The 21,384-nt window shown below is 39.2% G+C and overlaps 1 protein-coding gene across 2 annotated transcripts in view; it reads left to right on the forward strand.

Annotated features, from left to right (window-relative positions):
• Positions 1–21,384, forward strand: part of obscnb (obscurin, cytoskeletal calmodulin and titin-interacting RhoGEF b) — a 57,136-nt gene that overhangs the window by 13,199 nt on the left and 22,553 nt on the right. Inside the window, exons 17-51 of one of the 2 annotated variants that reach the window (XM_089125694.1) lie at positions 5–280; positions 489–755; positions 843–1,112; positions 1,195–1,461; positions 1,642–1,908; positions 2,495–2,607; positions 2,717–2,870; positions 2,956–3,117; positions 3,196–3,300; positions 3,438–3,704; positions 4,156–4,425; positions 4,971–5,237; positions 5,409–5,675; positions 5,783–6,049; positions 6,178–6,447; positions 6,543–6,812; positions 6,921–7,187; positions 8,203–8,469; positions 8,581–8,847; positions 9,111–9,377; positions 9,641–9,907; positions 11,816–12,082; positions 12,422–12,688; positions 12,937–13,203; positions 13,407–13,673; positions 13,782–14,048; positions 14,481–14,750; positions 15,246–15,515; positions 15,957–16,235; positions 16,623–16,880; positions 17,099–17,365; positions 17,603–17,875; positions 19,777–20,043; positions 20,712–20,987; positions 21,104–21,376. In XM_089125694.1, coding sequence (XP_088981820.1) covers positions 5–280; positions 489–755; positions 843–1,112; positions 1,195–1,461; positions 1,642–1,908; positions 2,495–2,607; positions 2,717–2,870; positions 2,956–3,117; positions 3,196–3,300; positions 3,438–3,704; positions 4,156–4,425; positions 4,971–5,237; positions 5,409–5,675; positions 5,783–6,049; positions 6,178–6,447; positions 6,543–6,812; positions 6,921–7,187; positions 8,203–8,469; positions 8,581–8,847; positions 9,111–9,377; positions 9,641–9,907; positions 11,816–12,082; positions 12,422–12,688; positions 12,937–13,203; positions 13,407–13,673; positions 13,782–14,048; positions 14,481–14,750; positions 15,246–15,515; positions 15,957–16,235; positions 16,623–16,880; positions 17,099–17,365; positions 17,603–17,875; positions 19,777–20,043; positions 20,712–20,987; positions 21,104–21,376 — 8,862 coding nt within the window. The remainder of the gene's footprint in view (positions 1–4; positions 281–488; positions 756–842; positions 1,113–1,194; positions 1,462–1,641; positions 1,909–2,494; positions 2,608–2,716; positions 2,871–2,955; positions 3,118–3,195; positions 3,301–3,437; positions 3,705–4,155; positions 4,426–4,970; positions 5,238–5,408; positions 5,676–5,782; positions 6,050–6,177; positions 6,448–6,542; positions 6,813–6,920; positions 7,188–8,202; positions 8,470–8,580; positions 8,848–9,110; positions 9,378–9,640; positions 9,908–11,815; positions 12,083–12,421; positions 12,689–12,936; positions 13,204–13,406; positions 13,674–13,781; positions 14,049–14,480; positions 14,751–15,245; positions 15,516–15,956; positions 16,236–16,622; positions 16,881–17,098; positions 17,366–17,602; positions 17,876–19,776; positions 20,044–20,711; positions 20,988–21,103; positions 21,377–21,384) is intronic. The other variant, XM_089125695.1, reaches the window with a different exon arrangement.

Below are 21,384 nucleotides of genomic sequence, written 5' to 3' on the forward strand. Positions count from 1 at the left end.
TCAGATGTCACTACCAAATTCCAGAAGACATCCGTGACAAAAGAAACTGTGATGGTCGAGTCAACAGAGAAGGTTGTTTTAAAAACCGAGGTGATGTCAGAGAGTTGTAGTGTTAAGTGGTTCAGGGATGGAGTGGAACTAAAAGATGGATCAAAGTATGAGATGAAACAGGAAGGTCGCTCACGTGTCCTAATTGTTAAGTCCTCTGAATCCAAAGACAATGGCATTTATTCCTGCCAGACTGCTGATGACAAGGTGGAGTTCAAGGTTCAGGTCAAAGGTAAAAGCTAATTTGCAATTTCAAAGCAATGAAAATGTTACCGCATATTCATTTTTATTTTTTTTTACAACGCAATTGTCTCTATACTTAAACATATGAAGTTTTCAAAGTAATTCATGTAAGATATAATTGTGCTTGTATAAATACTAAATCTTACTGATTGCAGACAAAATGTGATTTAATTTTTCCCCTCAATTATTCCATGCAGAGGCACCTTTAAAATTTGTGGTGCCATTGCAACCGGTATCTGCAGCACTAGAAAGCACCATGACCCTTTCCTGCACCCTCAACAAAGCCACCGGTAACGTCCTCTGGAAGCATAACGGCAAAGAAATCAAACCTGGCGGCAGATTCAGCATCCGTACTGATAGCACCAACTGCACCTTGATTGTGTCTGATGTGGCTCAGGAGGATGAAGGGGAGTATAGCTGCGAATGCAAAGATGACAAAACCACCACTAAAGTCACCACTAAAGGTAAGAACCATCACTGTCATGTCTGAAAGTCATTAAGATTGTTTTAAGTGATAGATGTTTTGAAATGTTCAATCTAATTTCTCACAGCCCCACGTCTGGTGAGGTTCACTACCAAGCTGAACAACGTTGTTGCAAATGAAGGCAAAGATGCCATCTTCAAATGCTCTATCACACCAGCCGATGTGAGTGTCAGATGGCTGCATAATGGTGTTCCTATAACAGCTAGTCCCAAATTTAAGCTAGCTTTTGGAGGAAGCACCTTCTCCCTCACTATCATAGCTGTCACTCAGGAGGACGCAGGAGAGATCAGTATCGATGCCGATGGGAAAGTGTGCAAGGCCACACTCCAAGTACAAGGTAAGGATAACTGTTAGGCGTGATGCAAAATATCCACAGGCAAGCACATGCTTCTCATTACACACATATCTGTACCTTGCAGAGCTTCCTGTCACATTTAAGAAGAAGCTTGTAGATGTGACTGTGCAGGAGCAGGACACAGTTCGGTTGGAAGTGGAGCTAAGTAAACCCTCAACAGATGTGAAGTGGATGAAGAATGGTGTGGTTCTACAGCAAGGAGGAAATCTGGAGATTCATGTGGAGGGTGTCAAGCAGACTTTGGTCCTCAAGAGCGTGATATATGCTGACAGAGGACATTACTCATGTGAAACCCTAGATGACAAGACCCTGGCAAAACTGACAGTAGAAAGTAGGGCTTCCTTTATTGTTACTCTATCACAGAGTTATTCTTTCGATCATAATATTTTCATTCTTTATGTTTGCCATGATGACTATATATAGCCTAGTAGTTTATAATAATTGACCATGAAAATGCACATTCAACTATTCCTTCCTCAACATTGGATTTCTATTGTTTTTTACATTTCAGTTAAGAAGATTCAGGTAGTAAAAGGCCTGAAAGAGGTGAAAGTACAAGAAAAAGAGACCATCACTATGGAGGTGGAACTTAGCAAGGCTGATGTAGAAGGAACCTGGAGCAAAGATGGAACGAAACTGAAGGCAGGACCCAATATCATCATTACAGCATTGGGCAACAAGCACAGCCTGACTATGTCCCAGCTGAAGATAAGTGATGGTGGATCTATTACCTTTCAAGCTGAGGATGTTCATACGTCTGGAAAACTAATTGTTACAGGTTAGTTTGTATATTGGGGTCTTTAGGTTTAAGCCCACTTATAATTCTTGGCATGCAAAAGGTGCAAGTCGGTAATTTACGGTTAATGCATCATCCAATAATTGGGTTGTGCTCTTAAGTGAATTGCAAGATTTGGTAAGATAGCATTTACATGAGATTACAAGTTTAGTACTTGTAGAAGCTGCATATACAATATTTTAAGTATATTCCACAATGCAAACCATATTAATTTCCACATTTTATGTTCTTATATTGTGTCCTTGAGCATGATTAACTTTTTGCAGCCTGTCTAAGAGTCGCTTATTGGGGGTTTAGTAGGTGTATATGAAGAGTTCAGATGTAAAAGCCTCTAAGTGCCATTTGAAATTTTCTTCTAGAATGATCATTTTTATCAAGCTTGTGTATTTAAGTTCAGTAATTTGCTGAAATTACTGAACTTAAATATACAAGCTTGATAAAAATTATCATTCTAGAAGAAAACTTCAAATGGCACTTCATATGAAACTTATGAAAAGAACCATAACTTAAACACCAGTGTTAAAATCTAGAATGATTTTAACCGTAATAATTGGTGTTGTACCCACAGAGCCAGCTGCGAAGATCCTCAAACCCCTACGGGATATCGTTTCTCCTGAAAAGGAGAAAGCCACATTTGAATGTGAAGTATCAAGAGCAAATGCTGATGTCAAGTGGTTTAAGGTATTAGTAATTCAATTTAGAATTGTTAAAAAAAAATTGAATACAATATAAAATAATTTGAAAATAGAACTAGTAAAAGAAAATGTTGATGTAGTTGTGTCGTTATCAGGATGATGAGGAACTAAAGCCAGGAAAGAAATTTGGCATTCAATCCCAGGCCAACAAGCGCACCCTCCTCATCCACAAGTGTGCGTATGAGGACCAGGGCCAGTATATGTGTAGAACAACAGATGACAATACTTCAGCAAAGCTCACGGTTCATGGTAAAGATGAATGAATTCTGAGTGGGAGATCCTCAAACATTTTGTAGTGTCATATGAATAAATGATTGTGTTTGAATTCTTGCAGCCCGAGATATTAAAATAGTAAAGCCGCTGCAGGACACCGAGGTGACCGAGAAGGAGAGCGCGACATTTGTTTGTGAGGTCTCTCACGATGAAGTAGAGGCTCAGTGGCACAAAGGGGATGCCAAGCTCAAAGCCGGAGACAACATCAAGATGAGGCAGGAGGGTGAGTTGAACATAAATTCAGTTCCAATAAGGACAGATCAATTACTCTCAAACTCATTAAAAACTCTCTTTCTCTCAGGAAGAACATACGTACTACTTTTCAAATCTGTAAAGGCTGAGGATGCTGGTGAAATCAAGTTCACAGCTGAGAAGGCCTCTTCAACCGCTAAACTAAAGGTTAAAGGTTCGTGGTCATGTGTCTATCGTATCCGCATGCATTTTGCATTCAGTGTTTAGACTAATAAGCTACAGCCTGTGCTGTGTAGTGTTTCTACTGTTGTCTAACAAATCACCCCCCAAGTCACCTTATAATCGTTACAGAACTGCCTGTCAGATTTGTGAAGAAACTGAGAGACAAAATCGCCATGTTCAAACACCGCGCATACTTAGAGTGTCAGGTGTCACGGGCCAGTGCTAAAGTCACATGGTACAAGAACAAGTCGGAGCTCAAACCCAGCGAGAAGCACGAGATCACTAGTGAGGACATCTACAGGAAGCTCACCATCATCGACGTGGACTCGGATGATGAGGACACGTACATGTGTGACGCCATTGATGATAAGACTTCATGTCAACTACTAGTAGAGGGTAAAAACCTTTTCAGTTATGGTTAAAATAATTAGAATAACATTTTAGGATGAAAGCACAACTGAATTCATGAAGCACAACCACACACTATTCAAGAAGAAAACTACAAAGAAAACTGACTGTAAAAGGGTGGACATAATGCAATTGCATGTTTTTACTTATTTGATAACAGTTTGTAGATCAGTTTTAATTGATCTGCAACAGACAAGTATGAGCCTGTTTGTGATTTTAACTATTTTTAAAATAATCGTATTTATCTTAGTAATTTGCCCTTCTAAACAGGGACAAATTAATGTTCGCTTACAGGTTATAAATTTAGCTTACATGCATTTTGTTTTATTTCCACGCACTTTTCTGAAGTCTAAAGTCTTTTTAAAGAATTTTTCTTCATAAACTTTTTATGTAGCAAATTTTTTGACACAGCACTGTACTGTATCATCACAAATTTCAGAGCAGGCTATCAGCATAGTACGGGAGCTGAGTTCTGTGGAGGTGACTGAGCCATTTGCCGCCCACTTTGAAGTGGAAGTCAGCGTGGAGACAGTCAAACCAGTGAAGTGGATGCTGAATGGGGAACAGCTGAAGGAGAGCACAGATATCGAGATGGAGAAGGAGGGAACCATGCACCACCTCACTTTTAAGAAGACCAAGGCCTCCATGTCAGGCCAAGTACAGTTCACAGCCGGAAAGAGCAAATCAACAGCTGAGCTCAAAGTGAAAGGTTAGAGACTTGGTTTAACCAAGATTTGCAAAGTAGCCACTCCCAAAAGTGATCTAATTTGAATCTAATAATTCTAATTAAATAGTTTTTGATAATGATGCATGATAGATTTGCTACAGAAATGTTACCCAGACAGCAAACTGACATTGAATCAACGTGGAAACGACGTCTCTCATGACATTGAAACAACGTTGATTTTGCTCATCGAATTAACGTTGAACCAACGTCAGACGCGGCGTTCTTCAAAGCTAAATGAAAATCGAAAATTGGTTTGCTTTCATAACGTTGAAACAACGCGTTGATTTCAAGTTGATTTTCCGTTAGTTTTGAAAGAATGACGCGTCTGACGTTGGTTCAACGTTAATTCGATGAGCAAAACAATGTCAGATCAACGTTGTTTCGATGTCATATTTCCACGTTGATTCCACGTTGAGTTCTTTGAGCTTTAAAAAGATTTGTTTTAGTTATATGTTTACTACAAATGAAATGTGAAAATGAAATTGTGAACTTTTATTTTCAAAGTCACTGTTCATTTCGCCCCACAGAGCGTCCCATTGAAGTTCTTGAGCCTCTCAAGGATGTGTCAGCCAAGGAGAAGACTTCCACCACACTGTGCTGCAAGTTCTCTGCCCCGCCAAAAGAAGTGCAGTGGTTTAAGGGTCAAACTGCTTTGGAGGCTTCTAGCAAGTACAGCATGAAGCAAAAGGACGCCAATGTGCAGCTGATTATACAAGCTTTGAGTGCAGAGGACTCTGGAGAGTATCGCTGTCAGGTCGGGGTCTGTGAGAGCAAAGCCGTTCTCAAAGTAGAAGGTAAAGTCATAAAGAAGGTATTCAAAGCATGTTGTTTCAAATTGCATTCCCTTTATACATCCAGCCCTCTAGGGTTAGGGTTGCTTGTAAGAGGCTTTGACTACACCAAAAAGTCATTATATAGGTACTCTTGGTTCCTCTTTGATGTATATTTTTTTACACTTGATATAGTGCGTAAAATCCAGATCACCAAACATCTGACAGATGTTGAGGTGGATGAAGACGGTGATGCTGTGTTCACCTGTGAGGTCAACTATTCTGATGAAGAAGTCCAATGGACGCTCAATGACAAGCTGCTGTTCAACAATGAGGTCAATACCATCACCCATGTGGATAAGACCCATACACTTTCTCTCAAGAACCTAGCACCTGAGGATGGTGGGAAGGTGTCATTCAGCGTAAGGGATGTAAAAGAAACAGTATGCCTGAAGGTCAAAGGTGAGGTCATACGACAATGTCTAAATAAAACAGAAAAGCTGAATGTGAAAGATGACATTTTTTAACTGATTTTGGTTTGATGCACTTTTTTATTTATTGACATTCAGAAAAGAAAGCTGTATTCCTGAAGTTGCTAGATGATGTAGTTGCAGAGGAGAAGGGAACGGTGACCCTTAAGTGTGAAGCCTCAAAGCCCAGAGTGGCCCCTGTGTGGTGCAAAGATGGTACAGTCTTGTCTGCAGGCAAAAAATACGAGCTCCTCCATGATGGTAAGTCCCTGGGACTGACTATCCACGACGTCATGCAAGCTGACGCAGGGGAGTACAGCTGTGATCTTGGCACGGACCTCTCCAAGTCCAAGGTCACTGTTAGAGGTATGTCAACAAACTATGGAAATACTGTTGTGCTATAGTGACACTGTAGTGTCATTTATTGTTGTTTTTATGAAAAACAGATTAAGTTTTGGGTGCTTTTCCAATAATGCCTTTGTTGTTAACCCCAGATATCCACATCGGGATCACCAAGCGTCTTAAGTCGTTAGAGGCCAAAGCAGGTGAAAACTGCACATTTGAGTGTATCTTGTCCCGGGAAAGCTCAGAGCAGTGCTCCTGGAGCTTAAAAGGCCAACCTGTCACTGATGGAGGCCGTTTCCAGATAAGCAGCAAAGGGCGCAAGTATACCTTAACAATTAAATCAGTCTCAGCTTCTGATTCTGGTGAGGTGGTCTTCACTCTCAAAGATTTGAGCTCAAAGGCAACACTTTCTGTTGAGGGTGAGTAAGCAGAGTGTGCAATAAATACAAGAGTAATGAATTTGAATAAAATCCAGTTTTCCTTAATCAGTGTGTATCTTATTTTGGGGGGGTAGGTGAAGTTCCTACCATATCTAAAGAGCTTCAGGGTGTTAGTGCCAAAATTGGTGAAGATGCGGTATTCTCCTGTGAGGTTTCTCAATGTGGCCTGGAAGTGAAGTGGTCCAAGGATGGAAAGTCTATCAGAAAGAGCCAAAAATATGAAATCAGTCAGGAGCAGACGCTCATAAAGTTGACTATCCACAACGTCACTGACAAAGACTCTGGAGAGTACAGCTGCGAGGTCACCGGTGGTCCAACCTCCAAGGCTAAACTGGAGATCAAAGGTAAGGATTTTAAAACTAATGGTTTTACATTTAAATATACAACGGGGGAAATCCCATACTCCTAAAAAGGAGAAATATATTTACCCTAGTGTTTCATTCCCTCTGTAGAACTGGCCAACAAATTCATTTGTGAGCTAAAGGATGCCACGGCAGAAGAGAATAGTACTGTCTTATTTGAATGTGAAACCGTCCACCCTGCCTCTAAAGTCACCTGGCTGAAAGGAACAAAGGAGATCAAGGCTGGAGGAAGGTATGAGCTGATGCAGAAGGGAACCGTCCTCATTCTCAACATAAAGGATCTAGAGAAGAGTGACAGCGAGGTATACACCTGTGACATTGGCTCTACAAAGAGTACAGCCAAACTGACAGTGAAAGGTAAGAACCTTGGTGTTTACTGCAATGTATTTGCCTAGCTCTTATTTTTTTAGATGGACAGAGCCCAGATGCTTACAGTTTAGATTGCTTTAATAAATTCATTGTTAAATAAATCTTACGGTCAAGTTTACATTGAATATGAACACGAAAGTCAGAGGGAATGAATAAAGGCAAGCTTTACCGAAGTAAAGAAAATCTTTGAAATATTTCTGGTAAGTACAGTTTAAGACAGCATTTGTGTTGTATAGTTTCTTTCTGCATTTTTGCATTTAACTTTTGGGTTTCTCTGTGGCGATGTTACTGCCAGGTATTTTGCTGATGGTCGCATTCATTGTTGTCTGCAGAAGACCACCTTAGTTCAGAGTAATGGCACTTTTATATTGTACTTTCACAATTATGTTTGTAGGCTACTCAACATGTCATTTAGATTTCTAGCAAGAAAGTTTGATGGAAATTTGGTTAGTCTTTTTATATATGTGCTGGAATTGTTGTTTTTCTTATTACAATTGATGTGATGGAATATATTTGTACTTTGCGCCCAGTGTTGGTGTGGCCGTTGTGTGCATATGTATAATAATGTACCATTAGAATCCTTGTCTTATTTATTTTAAGATTTTATGAAGAACCCATTGAGATTTCCAGTTGATATCTATCAAGCTTTCTGTAGAATTGTCAAATTTTAGAAATGGCACATCAGCATTTGTGTTTTGTGTTGGTTTGTAAGGTTCAGTCTTTGTATATATACTGTAGTATATCATATTTTTATTCATGTAGTCTTGGTACAATTGATGTATTGGAATTGTTTTTTGTTTGTATATTTCTGTGATTATAGACAACCAAGGATGATGTAAAGATATACATTAATAGCCAAATCCCATCCTGAAACAAAATAACACCGAATATCGGTTTATCATAACTTCCTTGTTATCCCTTCATCCCAATGATCCGCCATCCTGTCTTTCGGACATTAAAACTATGAAGAATTTTAATTATATGATGCTTGTTCGTTCTCCAGTGGTGCCTGCCAGGTTCAAGGGGCAGATGAAGAACCAGCAGGTTACCGAAGGCGGGAAAGTTTTACTTTCCTGCGAGCTCTCAAAACCTGGCTGTCAAGTGCAATGGAAGAAGGGAACTGAAAATGTGAAACATGGGGGAAGATATCAGATAACGCAGAGGGACACTATGTTTGAGCTACAGATTTCAGAAGTAGTTACTGAGGACAGTGGAGAATATTCATGTGAATGTGGAAACGAGAAAACAACAGCAAGTGTTGTTGTCAGTGGTATGGATAAAGCTTATTCATTGCAAGCAATACACTGAATTGTCAATTAACTTGATCAATTTGTAGGGTAATAATTGTACACCTCTGATTTATCACACAATTACACTTCAGCATTACCGGCGGTCTTCAAACGTGAGCTACAAAGCCAAGAGGGTGAAGAAGGAGACAGTGTTACTCTTCACTGTGAACTCTCAAAATCTGGGGTCCCAGTTGTTTGGAAGAAAGGAACGCAGGTACTCCATTCTGGGGAAAAGTACCTTATAAAGCAAGATTCAGCTACTTTTGAGTTGAAGATTGCTGACCTCAAACCTGAAGATGCTGGACAATACACATGTTTGTGTGGGGACAAAAAGACTACGGCAAACATTAAGATCAAGGGTATGAAGTTCATTCAGTCTTATATATGTGAATCTTTGCTTTTTCCATGAGTAAAAAGACTATTTATTTTATATTTTTACATTCACTGGTTAGTTACCCGAGTTACATTTATTTAAAATTTCCCGAGTTACGATTTACTACTACAAAAATTTCCCAATCTTGTCTTGTAAGATGTTCTGTCTTATCTTGTCTCCTGCTGTCTTTGGAAGGTTTGTGAATGGTGTGCTTACTAACAAACTGTTACAACGCCAATTGCTTCTTAGCTTTACCCCTGATCTTCAAACGAGAACTACAAAACCAGGAGTGTCAAGAAATGGACAGTGTTACTCTTCAATGTGAGCTTTCCAAACAAGGAGTTCCTGTGGTTTGGAGGAAAGGAACACAGGTGATCCATTCTGGAGAGAAATACCACATCAAGCAAGTCGGGTCTACTTTCGAGCTGAAGATCACTGATGTCAAACCTGAAGATGCTGGAGTCTATAGTTGTAATTGTGGGATTAACAAGACCTCATCTACCGTTACCGTCAATGGTAGGAATGATATACTGAATGTAAACACCATCATGACACCCATTTTATATTTTATGCATTTATTTTGTGAATAGTGATTGTGTAAAGGATTACTTTTAACAGTCTTCCGCTGTGCCGTGTTTTGTTTTGATCAATTGGTAGGGCTCACAACTTGAATACATATTATTTTGTTAAGATTGGAGACTTCTCTTCAGTCCAGTTCTTTAATATGGTCTTGAGTTGTTTGTGTAATATGGTTCCAACATTTCTTCATGGTTCCTTAGCATTACCAGTGATCTTCACACATGAGCTTCAGAACCAAGAGTGTGATGAAGGAGGCAGTGCTACTCTGTCTTGCGAGCTTTCCAAACCTGGCATCTCTGTGCAGTGGAAAAAAGGAAGCCATATTATCCAGTCTGGAGGAAAGTACATCATCAGGCAGTTTGCCTCAAAGGTGGAGCTGAAGATCACTGATCTCAAATGTGAAGATGAGGGAGACTACACATGTGTGTGTGGTGATAAGACAACCACAGCCAATATGAAGATCAAGGGTATGAATCTTTCTTATTCTTTCTGGTACTGTAGTTATTAACCATTCTTTCCTAGCTACACTATTCTGAAAAAAAAAAAAACAGTGTTACACATTTGAATTTGGTGTTTGTGAATATTAATGTTGCATTTGTTATGTTAGGTTTTCACTGATATCCTACAGTAGATTTGAAATGCCCAAAAGATATAGTTGTTCATCATGTAGAGCAAAATTACACTCTTGCAGATGACATGCCAAAGCAGAAAACCATAACTGCAGATGTTGTTAATGGGGAACAGAATAATTTTGTACATTATTAAATATAACTTTTAGATAATTTGTTGTATCCTGCTGTGGCTCCACCTGCTGTGCAGGTATGCCATAGTCTGACAGACATCTGTTTTGGAATTGGCTCAAACTTTTCTTCTTTGCGGTCTGTCTGATTTGCCTAGTTTGTTTTCTCTTCAGTTCAATGCAGTTCATTTGTGGGACAGATATAGATTAAGCCTTCAGCTCTAGACCGACTTCAGTCACAATTCTGTCTTTGCTTTGTTTTCTTGGTCAGCAGCTTGAATCCTTCTTGTTTGGACATGCTAAACTGTCTGGAATCGGTCAGTTTTGGGGGACTTTCATTTAGTCAGCATACATGAATGCTATGGTAAAATAAGTTGTAATCCATGACGTCTGCTTGTTCTGGATTTGCCATTATTGTCTGACAAGAGAACTATTGCTCCTACATTTTGCTACAGAACAATCTCAAATGAAGTAGCTTCTCCTATTTTATGTTTTAAAGAAGTCAGTATTTATATACAGAAACATGAAGCACATGTTGCTAACATGATATTGTTGGCTTTTTTTCTCTCTTATATACTTTCACTTGAAAATTAGTAGCCAAATGTGCTTTTTTTTCTCCTGCGCTTTATCTGCACCACTGCTTGTTTCAGTGTCATAGTTGGTGAATATTTAGATGATTTACTGTTTAGAGTGTTATCTGTTTCCACATTGTATTTGCTGATGTCAGAGGTGAAGAGGGTGAGAGTGGATGACGGTTGTAAGGAAGATATTATCTTTGTTAGTGTCCTTGGGTTAGTGAAAGTAGCTGGTTTGGGAACAGCAGCACTGATGCTTTACTTTACCAAATCTGTGATGGTCACTTCCACAACATTGAATATCATGGATATACAACATAAAGTCTAGACTGTTGGTGGCATTATAACTTAAATGTGTTTGGAGGTGTTGGTCTTTTTTTGTAAATTTGTTTTTAATTGCATCCTCCAACTGCAGCCTGTGGGATTTTTTTGTCAGTATCCTTTCACTCTGCTATTTGTTTTATTCATCGTATTATTTGTCGTATTATTGAGTATTATTCTTTACCTTTGCAGGCTGTTTTTTCATCATTTTTAATTTAAAATATATATTTTTTGGTCTGTTTTGTGTCTCTATATTTAACACAGTGCCGTTTTGTGTCCCTATACAGTATTTAACACAGAGCCGTTTTTAGAAGTTCGAAATAATCCAAAAAGTTATCCTGTTTATGGATGTAAACTGATGCGGACATTAACATTATTGACTACTTCAACACGTCATGTCACCAGCCTTGATGTGGATGTTTTATTTATTATTTTTGAAAGATCACATCTAGATTGCTTTAAATGACCATGTGAACCTGTGCAGTGTTTCCCTTTAGATAGTCCTACATTTTTTAAATTATCACTTTTTTTAAACCGTTTTTGTGTTGACAATGAAGACTAGGTGGCATTCTTTTTCAACTTAAATACGTTACTGATTTGATGGTGTGTTCTTTAACTTTCCAGAATTAGTAATATTTGGAAAGGATTTGCCTCTACAGATTTTGTTTTATTATAGAATAGTGTAAAAATGACTTCAGCTGTAAATTCAAAAAATACTCAAGAAGTGCTTACTTCAACAGCTCGCCCAGTTCAGTTTACACAAGAACTCTTAAACCAAGCATGTAATGAAGATGACAGTGTTACTCTGCACTGTGAACTCTCAAAAACTGGAGTTCCTGTGGTTTGGAGGAAAGGAACACAGGTGATCCATTCTGGAGGGAAGTACCTCATCAAACAAGTTGGGGCTACTGTTGAGTTGAAGATCATTGATGTTAAACCCGAAGATGCTGGAGTCTATGCATGTGATTGCGGAGACAACATCACCACCGCTAGCATCAAAGTCAATGGTAGGACGGAGCTTTTATTTGAACCCTCTTCAACAATGAATAAGCTTCCTGTTTTCTGATCTACATAGCTGTCCTTCAATAATGTCTTAATTTATGGTACGGTAGGGTAAAGTACTGTGTATTGGCTTGTCAGGTCCAATAAGTTGTTTGTCTAGTTTTCCCATTTACATAATAGTGGCTGTTTTCATCAAAAAAAAATTACAAGGTGGTAAAAATATAAGTTCAGCAATTGCAGAAGAAAGATTTGCGTCTATCAGTGAAAGGATTTTTTGATGGAAAGTGTAAATTAATCTCACAAGATCATGTTCCTGGTTCAACTACTTTGCCTGACTTCTTCAGCATTACCAGTGGTCTTCAAAGATGAGCTACAGAATCAAGAGATTCAAGAGAAGGACAGTGTTACTTTGCACTGTAAACTCTCAAAACCTGAAGTTCCAGTGGTTTGGAGGAAAGGAACTCAAGTGATCCACTCTGGAGGAAAGTATCTCATCAAACAAGTTGGTTCTACTGTTGAACTGAAGATCACTGATGTCAAACCTGAAGATTCTGGAAACTATGTTTGTGATTGCGGAGACAGCATGACAACTGCCAACATCAAGGTTAACGGTATGAGAAGACCAACTGCTTCAAGAATCTTTGAAATGCATGCTCACATTCATTCTTTGGATATGAAGTGTGAACGTTTCCACCATTTATCAAGTTAAGTTCAAAAAAGATATGGATTTGATTTTAAGTATTATTTGGAACGCTGCATTTTTGTCGTCAATACCTTCTCTGGAAAATATTTATATTTACATCATCTGTATGTCTGGAACTAAATATCTGGCATCTCATATCAATCTTTGAATTGTCAGCTCTTCCAGCCATCTTCACAAAAGAGATGCAGAACCAGACAGCCATTGAAGGAGAGAGCATCATCTTCCAATGTGAGCTCTCCAAACCTGCAGTTCCTGTGGTTTGGAGGAAAGGAACACAGGTGATCCACTCTGGAGGAAAGTATCTCATCAAACAAGTTGGGGCTACTGTTGAGCTGAAGATCACTGATGTCAAACCTGAAGATACTGGCGACTATGCCTGTGATTGTGGAGACAGCATTACGACTGCCAATGTCAAGGTTAACGGTAGGAGAAGACCAAATCCATCTTTGAAATGCATGATCACTCTCGCCCTGTGTTCAGGAAGTGTGAATGATTCCACAGTTTGTTATGGAGATAAAGCTAAGGAAAGAAACTTAATTGTAACCTGTACTTTAAGGACTTTGTGTTGTCTTGGTCTTACTTGTCTGGAAAATAATTGCATCATATGCCACTCTTTGAATTGCCAGCACTTCCAGCCATCTTCACACAAGGACTGAAGAACCAGACAGCTGTTGAGGGAGAGAGCATCCGCTTCCAGTGTGAACTCTCCAAAGCAGACATTCCAGTTGAGTGGCGAAGGGGTGAAATTGGTCTATGCCCCTGTGCTAAATACGAATTCAAGCAAGATGGTCACCATGCACAACTTGTCATAAATGACCTTGAACCTGAGGACTCTGGTGACTATATTTGTGATACCGGAGATCGCCAAAGCACTGCATATTTGGAAGTCAAGGGTAGGCTTGGATTGAACCCTTGGTCTAATACAAGTAAACATAATCCTGTGTCAATTGAAGCCATTTCTTCTGATGACCTTGAAACACTTGTTTACTCGCGTTTTGCAGCACTGCCAGTTCTTATCAAGTCATCACTGAAAGATTTGGAAACCGAGGCTGGGGAAAATGCAGTGTTTCGATGCGAACTTGGGAAACCTGGAGCCAAAGTCATCTGGAGGAAAGACAAGAGTGTAATAGAAGCAAGCCACAAATGTCAGCTGAAGCAAGATGGAGCTTTTGCTGAGCTTATTATTTACAAGCTACAGGGAGGAGACTCTGGAGAATACTCGTGTGAGACAGAACATGATCGGACATCTGCCAAACTCACCGTGAAGGGTAGGAATCACCTGATAAAAGTCCTCATCTCTCCTAACTTTACCTTATCATTCTATTTTGATGATCACACATCTACTCCATACCATCCTCAATACTACACCATCCATCTTCTCTTTTGATATCCTTGCCACCGTTCCCAGATCACTTTAAGCACCTACTCTTTGCACGTGGTTTTGCACTTTGAATTTAAACTTTCTCCAATGCACTCCCACTTACGAGTTTTTTTTTTTCCGATTAACATAACAACGTTATACACTTTTCCCTTTGCAATTTAAACGTTTTATTTTAAAGGATAGCTGTCTTGTTTTGGTTGTTTAATCAATACCGAGGTAGTTTATTTATCTATTTTTTGGCATATTGACTACTACTGATATTTTTACTTTTAGAATATTGTACTACATGTTGATTTCTTGAACCTGAATTTGCTTTCAGAACCTGAAATCACAATCTTAACTGGCTTGAAGAGCTGCATTGTTAATGAAGGCGAGGACGTTCATTTTGAATGCCTTGTCTCTCATGATAATGCACTCATTGTTCAGTGGACACTGCAAGACGTCCCACTACAGAACAATGAGATGAATGAAATTCGAATGGACGGCAAAAGGCACACACTCACACTAAGAAGTGTCACCCAGAAAGACTCTGGCACAGTATCCTTCCATGTGGGTGCCCACACTTCTTTTGCTTGTCTTACAGTCAGAGGTAAAACTGAAGAACTTTTTGGATGTATTTATTTTCACTCTTTGATCACAGTGGGTTTCAAACACATGCACTGTTGTGCACGTGTTTAGTGTGTCTGATCATCCTATATCCATATATATATATTCCATATGTAATATATCTTGCATTTATCTTTGTTTGATGCATGCTTTAATGCATCATATTGCAAAACATAAATAAAAATGTGACCAGCAACTTTTTAAGCATGTATTTTATCTGTTTTGTTTTCAATTGTCAAATATGTCTTATCTTAACCATTGCTTGTTAGTATGTTGAGTTTTGGATATTACATTCTATATATTACACGATATTACACGATCTATAACAGAAATGCAACAAAAAGCATTAGTTAGGCTTACTTTTGTACCTGGCTGAGAAATTGCAAAGGAAATTTGTTAACACCCCATAATCTTCAGGTTTAGGGTGTTTAAGGCACATGTCTAAGAATGTGTTCTATGTATCACTGTTTCCTGCCAGAAATCCCCGTGCTATCATTTTCGAAGGAGTTGACGAGCCAGGAAGTCACAGAGGGCGGCAGTGCCTCATTATGCTGCGAAACCTCTATCCCTGGTGCCAATGTGACCTGGAAGAAGGGCACTCAGTTCCTATCTGATGGAAAGAAATATTCCATAAAGAGGGATGGCGCAATCCAAACCTTGGAGATCCTTAAGCTATCAGTGGAAGATGGTGGCGAGTACACATGCGAAGCAGGAGACAAACGAACCAAAGCTACATTAACTGTCAAAGGTAACTAATGAGGATAGCATGATGCTACGTTTATAATAATAAACTACACTGTTTGGAGGATTAATACATCCTCTCACATTCTCATTCACTTATAGTAGATAAAAAGTACTAAAAGATATACCCCCGGTTTCACAGAAAAGGCTTAAGCCAAGTCCTAGACTACAATGCATATCTGTTTTAATTGAACGCAACTTGCACTGACATATCTAAAAAATGTCAAGTCCAATTATTTTTTCTCAAGTTTCACAATAGTAGCGGGGTTTTTTTCTAAGGCACATTTGAAGCTACTTCAATGTCCTAAATGATCTAAAGCCTAATCCCGGCTTAATCTAAGCCCTATCTGTGAAACCAGGCCATAAGTACAAGTCAGTGGTGAGAAATTTACCTCATTTGACTTTTTGGAAGATCCTCAAAAGTCCCTTTCATCACGTTCCTTCCCAGAATGTGTTAAAATCACGCGAGAATTAAAGGATGTGACTGTGATAACGGGCGAGGATGCTAACTTCAAGTGTGAGGTGTCCCAAACAGGGGTTACGAATGTTGAGTGGTGGCTCAGCTCCAACCACCTTCAAAACAATGACTTAAATCAAATCAGCACCCAAGGAAGGGAACACAGCCTAGTGCTGAAAATGGTCACACCCGATGATTCAGGTGATGTAGCCTTTGTGGTTGGCCCTGAGAAGAGTGTTGCCTACTTGATGGTGCAGGAGAAACCCAAAGGTAAAAGACTCTTATGGCTAACAGTGTTCATTGGTGGCAAGCAATCATCTGTCTGTCATTAGGTAGTAGCTGCATTCATTTTGCGCTATCATAACAAAAGGCTTCTAGCTGCTTTTCCATCTGCTTTGGCCATTCTACATCTACACCAAAATTGTGTAGTTCTCATCCATTTTTTTGGTTCAATATTCCCTTTTTATAATTTAGATATCTATGCTGTCTTTTCTCCAATTCCTATCCAAAATTGTTAAAGCATGAGTTTCTCACTCAGTAAAGATTTTTTAGTGTATCACTGTGTCTGTTCAATGGCTTCAAGTGTCTAAGTTTCAGAGTCTTCAGGTAGACAATATGATGTGACAGCACTTGGGTTTGGGTTTCTCCTGTCCATAGTCGTATTCTTAGAGAAGCCTCTGGACTTGACTGCCAAAGAGGGTCAAACAGTCACACTGTCCTGCATGACTTCCGACCCTGAGGCCTCTGTCACCTGGTACAAAGAGCAGGAGATGATAAAGGCAGGGGGCAGGTATCTGCTCTACAAGGATAGAGCCGTCCATCAGCTTCGCATCCTTAGGGTGGAGGAAGGGGATGCAGGGGTGTATACATCCAAAACCAAAGATGCAGAAAGCTGCGCCACCCTTACTGTAAAAGGTAAATGGGTTTGTAGGCCTTTAATTTATCAACATGCCTGTTGACTATGAAAGTGAACACAGATTCCAAGAAGAACCAACTTATGTTCTAGTTTCCGTTCGCTTTGTAACTGGCTCTCTTGTGGAACGAAGAAGATTTTGATTCCTTCACAGATATTGGCAGCATTTTTAAAATCTGACAATTACATTCTTTCAACTTCTTTTCTCATCCATCATCAGGTCAACCTGCATACTTCCAGAAGGAGTTAGAGAACCAGAATGCAATAGAGGGAGATAGTATCACATTGCGCTGTGAACTTTCTAAACTAGTTAAAAGTGTAGAATGGAGAAAGGGTGGAGTGGTGCTCCAACCCAGTAAGAAGTTTGAGATGAAACAGGAAGGATGTGTGCTGGAGCTCCATGTCCATGATCTGGAACCAGAGGACAATGGCTACTACACTTGTGATGCTGGAGACCAGTTGACCACAGCATCAGTCACAGTGCAAGGTATCAAATAACACTCTTAAGTCAATTGCATATTGCGTTTTAGTACATTTATAGATGAAACAGACAGAATTATCTCATACATGTTGGAGGTTATTTAAAATCTGTAGCTTTTTGAATATGCCCTAATGTCTTTATGAAGTTTGCATTATGTTTATGAAGTATAGGCTACTCAATGTATGCGCGTACTGTATTTTTAGACAGTGGTGATCTAAGGGTTTCTGTGTCTGGTCTCTGCAGAGGTTGAGGTCCTCATAGTGTCGGGTATAAAGAATACAGATGTGTTTGTGGGCGAACAGGCAATTTTCTCCTGCCAGCTCTCTCGCCATGCCAAAGGCAGAGTTCAGTGGTGGCTAGATGGCACACGTTTGGAGAACAGTACCTTCAGTGAAATAAGTGTGGGTGAAGACCATGTCCACACTCTCACCCTAAGGAACCTTTCTCCCAATGATTCGGGTACAGTCCTGTTCAAAACAGGTGGCCTGTCATCCTCCGCCAAACTGTTAGTGAAAGGTACCGAACGGGGTGAAGGGGCATAGTAGCACTTGGCAGAGCGATTTAAAGGCTTAAAATTAAATAAATAGCACTGACTAATATTGTGTTCATGAATTTCCTAACTTTTAAAGTCAGTTACTCATTTTTTGAAGCATTTGGGTTGCCTTTTTTTTTTGGTTTTTACATTTCTTGATTTTTATAAGTTACAGTCGGACCATAAATCTAGAATTTTGTCACAATCTGTCCTTTAAGTTGTTGATTACTGTTGTGTTCTTTGATATATGCTGTAGACTCATATTACTGAAAATAATAATAATACTAATCTTAATCCAAAGTATTTTTGCACAGAGTGCACTGGAGAATCCTTCGGTTCAGTGTCATGCTCAATAATGCAATCCTGATAGAACAAGATTTGTATGTACTTAAATCTATTTTTGGGTTACCCATGCCTAGGATGTAATATTTTTGTTAGCTGCCAAGACACTTTACTATTAGGAAAAGTATACAGTAAGGTTGAAAACAAAAATATGTATTTTTAATGGAAATTCATGGATGCGTGTAGTTAATGTGCCGTGTATTTCTAACCTTAAACGGTAGCTTTGGCTGCAATATCTTGGCTTTCTAATTACTTACTAAATCGGCATACTAATTAATAAATTAGTACAATGATTTTGGATTTGTATATGGACCAGGGCTCAACGCTAAGGATTATTTCTTCTGGCCCGGTCAGGCCAGTGGTTCAGATTTTTACTTGTCCAGACAAACTTTTCACTGGTCCTGCCAAAAGTTGTTGTTTTCATTGTTTTAGGCCTATGTAACCTTGTATTATTATAAATGATGAGGTTGCAATTGGTTTGACTTAAAAACGTGCAAATGATAAACTGGCCTACTGGGCATCCTTACTGTCGAGCTGTGAAGATAGTTTATTTATTTTTTATTAAAGAAAGTATAGTGTCGCTAAGATATTAGGATGTATTAGGAGCGCAACATCCGATGGGTTTTCCCAGATCGCATCACATATAGAGTATATATTATTGTTGGTCTGAATCAGCTACAGTATGAACACTTGAATATGTATTGCCTACTCTCAGTATGTGTGGTTTGATGAGAAGCATTTCACTGGTGTGGCATATAGGCCTGAATTGACTGCAGACCAGCAAAAATGCTGTATTAATTTTTTATCACAGTATTTTAGATATGTAATTAATTCTACTAAATGAATGTGCAAACTTTAAAAGAAAAATGTTCTTACATAGACTCTCAATATGATGTTTTATTAACAAAGTTCGGGAGGACCACTTTCAGATAATTAACACAGGTGAAGAGCACTCAGCAATCAAATGATAAGCGGTGTATATAGATTCAGCAGTCTCACCTCAATCCATTGACAGTTTAGCTGCGTCCCTCCACCACCCCTTCTCCACTCTTCTAGTCCTAACCCTTTACATACGAGGGGACAGTACTCTGGGTTCGGGACGAATTCCGCATTAAATAATATTACGCATTAAACTGTACTCCCTCTAATTGTATGTAAATGTGAACTCGTGAAAAGACCATTGTAGGCTACTCATCAATCTTAACTACGCTTCTGTTTTTGTGCTGCATGTACTTTTTCTAGAATTTGGCCTTAGTTTGACTTGACACTGCAACTAGGCAATTGGTTGTAATTGACCATGTCCTTGGTCAGTTTGGAGTAGAGAAGCAAAAGATGATACCCTTACCATACTAGTGATAACTAAGTAATGCTTAAGCAGTGACTTAGATGATGAAGTTGCAAAGGTTGCTGAGACTTGTATTTCAGTTGCAAATTAGATTAAATACCACCCAATATCTCAAAGAGGATTGAGGTGAAGAACTCTACTCCAAAGTGCACTGGGGTTTTGAGAAAATTACTTATCCCCACCACCAACCCTCTATAGATCCCAATGTGGAGGTGGTCAGTGCAATGGAGGACCAACACATAGCAGAGAACCAGCCTGCAGAGTTCATCTGTCAGTATTCCCGGCCAGTCAAGGCCATATGGAAGCGAAACGGCATACCTGTGCAAGCAGACGGTCGCAGGGTAATAGTGGAACAGGACTGGACTGTTGCAAGGTTGTACATTAGCTGTGTGGAGCCTCAGGATGGGGGGATGTACTCCTGTGAGGCAGAAGGAACCTCTGTTGTGGCACATCTCAGGGTGCAAGGTGAGCACACCTGTGGACGAGGAGAATCTGTGTGTCATTCATAACTCAAAAGTTTGGATCATCACAAAGACTCAGTATAAGGGCTTACTAAAAAGGGTTTTACAAGGACAAGTCTTTAGCAATTTGATGCTGATGGTTTCACATGACCACGATACCAAAATGTCAGTAGTCAATGAAATATAATACTCCATACCAATTTCAAAATCTAATACGTCATGACTTTATAAAAAAAGTGAATTACTAAATAAAAACTTTCAGTTATTTTTCCTTCCAGAATATATTGGGGGTTTTTTTGCAACATTTTGTATTTAGTACATTTGACATTTTTTTAAATCAATTTTTAAGCTAATATTCACCCACAAATAAAACATTTTTTTTTATACTCAAGTCAAAAATTGCTGTTTTTCGTCTGGCTGGCTATGCAGTAACCATCATGAGCTTTTATTGCAGCTACCTTTGCTTTTTATGCTACTCAATACTAAATGCTACATGCTAGTGAAATGTTGGAAGAATCGTCAATCGAGTGTGATTGTGCAATAAACAGTTATTGTTTTAGGGTCAGAAGTTATTATTTTTATTCATCTAAGGTCAATCAGTTATATACTACATCAACTTGTTTTGGTATGTTGAAAACCAGTGTTTTTTCAGGTATTGTGTTTCTTTTGCAGCTAAACCCATTGAAATTCTTCAAGAGCTGAGTAACATGGAAACCATTAGTGGTGGGGAAGCACTTTTTGAATGTGCCTTGTCACGTCCTGAAACCAAAGACTGCCGGTGGTTAGTCGATGGCAAGCCTGTAAAGGAGTCGGCAAAGGTAGAGATCGTTTCCTTTGAGAGTGGCCGACGCCATCTTCTGCTCTTAAAGGACTTGCATCCTTGTGAAAACACAAAGGTTACATTCCAAGCTGGAACTTCATCAACTACTGCTCTTCTGTCTGTCAAAGGTATGGCATTTCTCTTTTATGTTTTAGTTTCATGCTCTAGTTTCATCATATATTAAATATGATGCTAAATGCATAAATGTAAATGCATTTAAATGTTATGAATGTGTTCTGTACAGCTTGGCAACTGGAGGTGGTCAAGCCTTTGGAAGATAAGACCGCCATTGCAGGAGAACCAGTTGAGTTCACTTGTGCTTTGAATGAAGCTGTGCCTGAGAGTGAAGTGACTTGGTATGCAAATGGGGTTGAGCTTCAACGTAATGACCAATGGGCCATGAGAGCCAGTGGCTCTTCCTACAGCCTCATTTTGAAGAAAGCCCAGGCTCAACCCACACAGGAAATCACATTTGCAGCGAGGGATGCATTATCCATGGCCAAACTCACCACAATTGGTAAGAGT

This window comes from Pimephales promelas, chromosome 22, assembly GCF_988280905.1.
Source record: "Pimephales promelas chromosome 22, fPimPro1.hap1.1, whole genome shotgun sequence".
Lineage (NCBI taxonomy): Eukaryota > Metazoa > Chordata > Actinopteri > Cypriniformes > Leuciscidae > Pimephales > Pimephales promelas.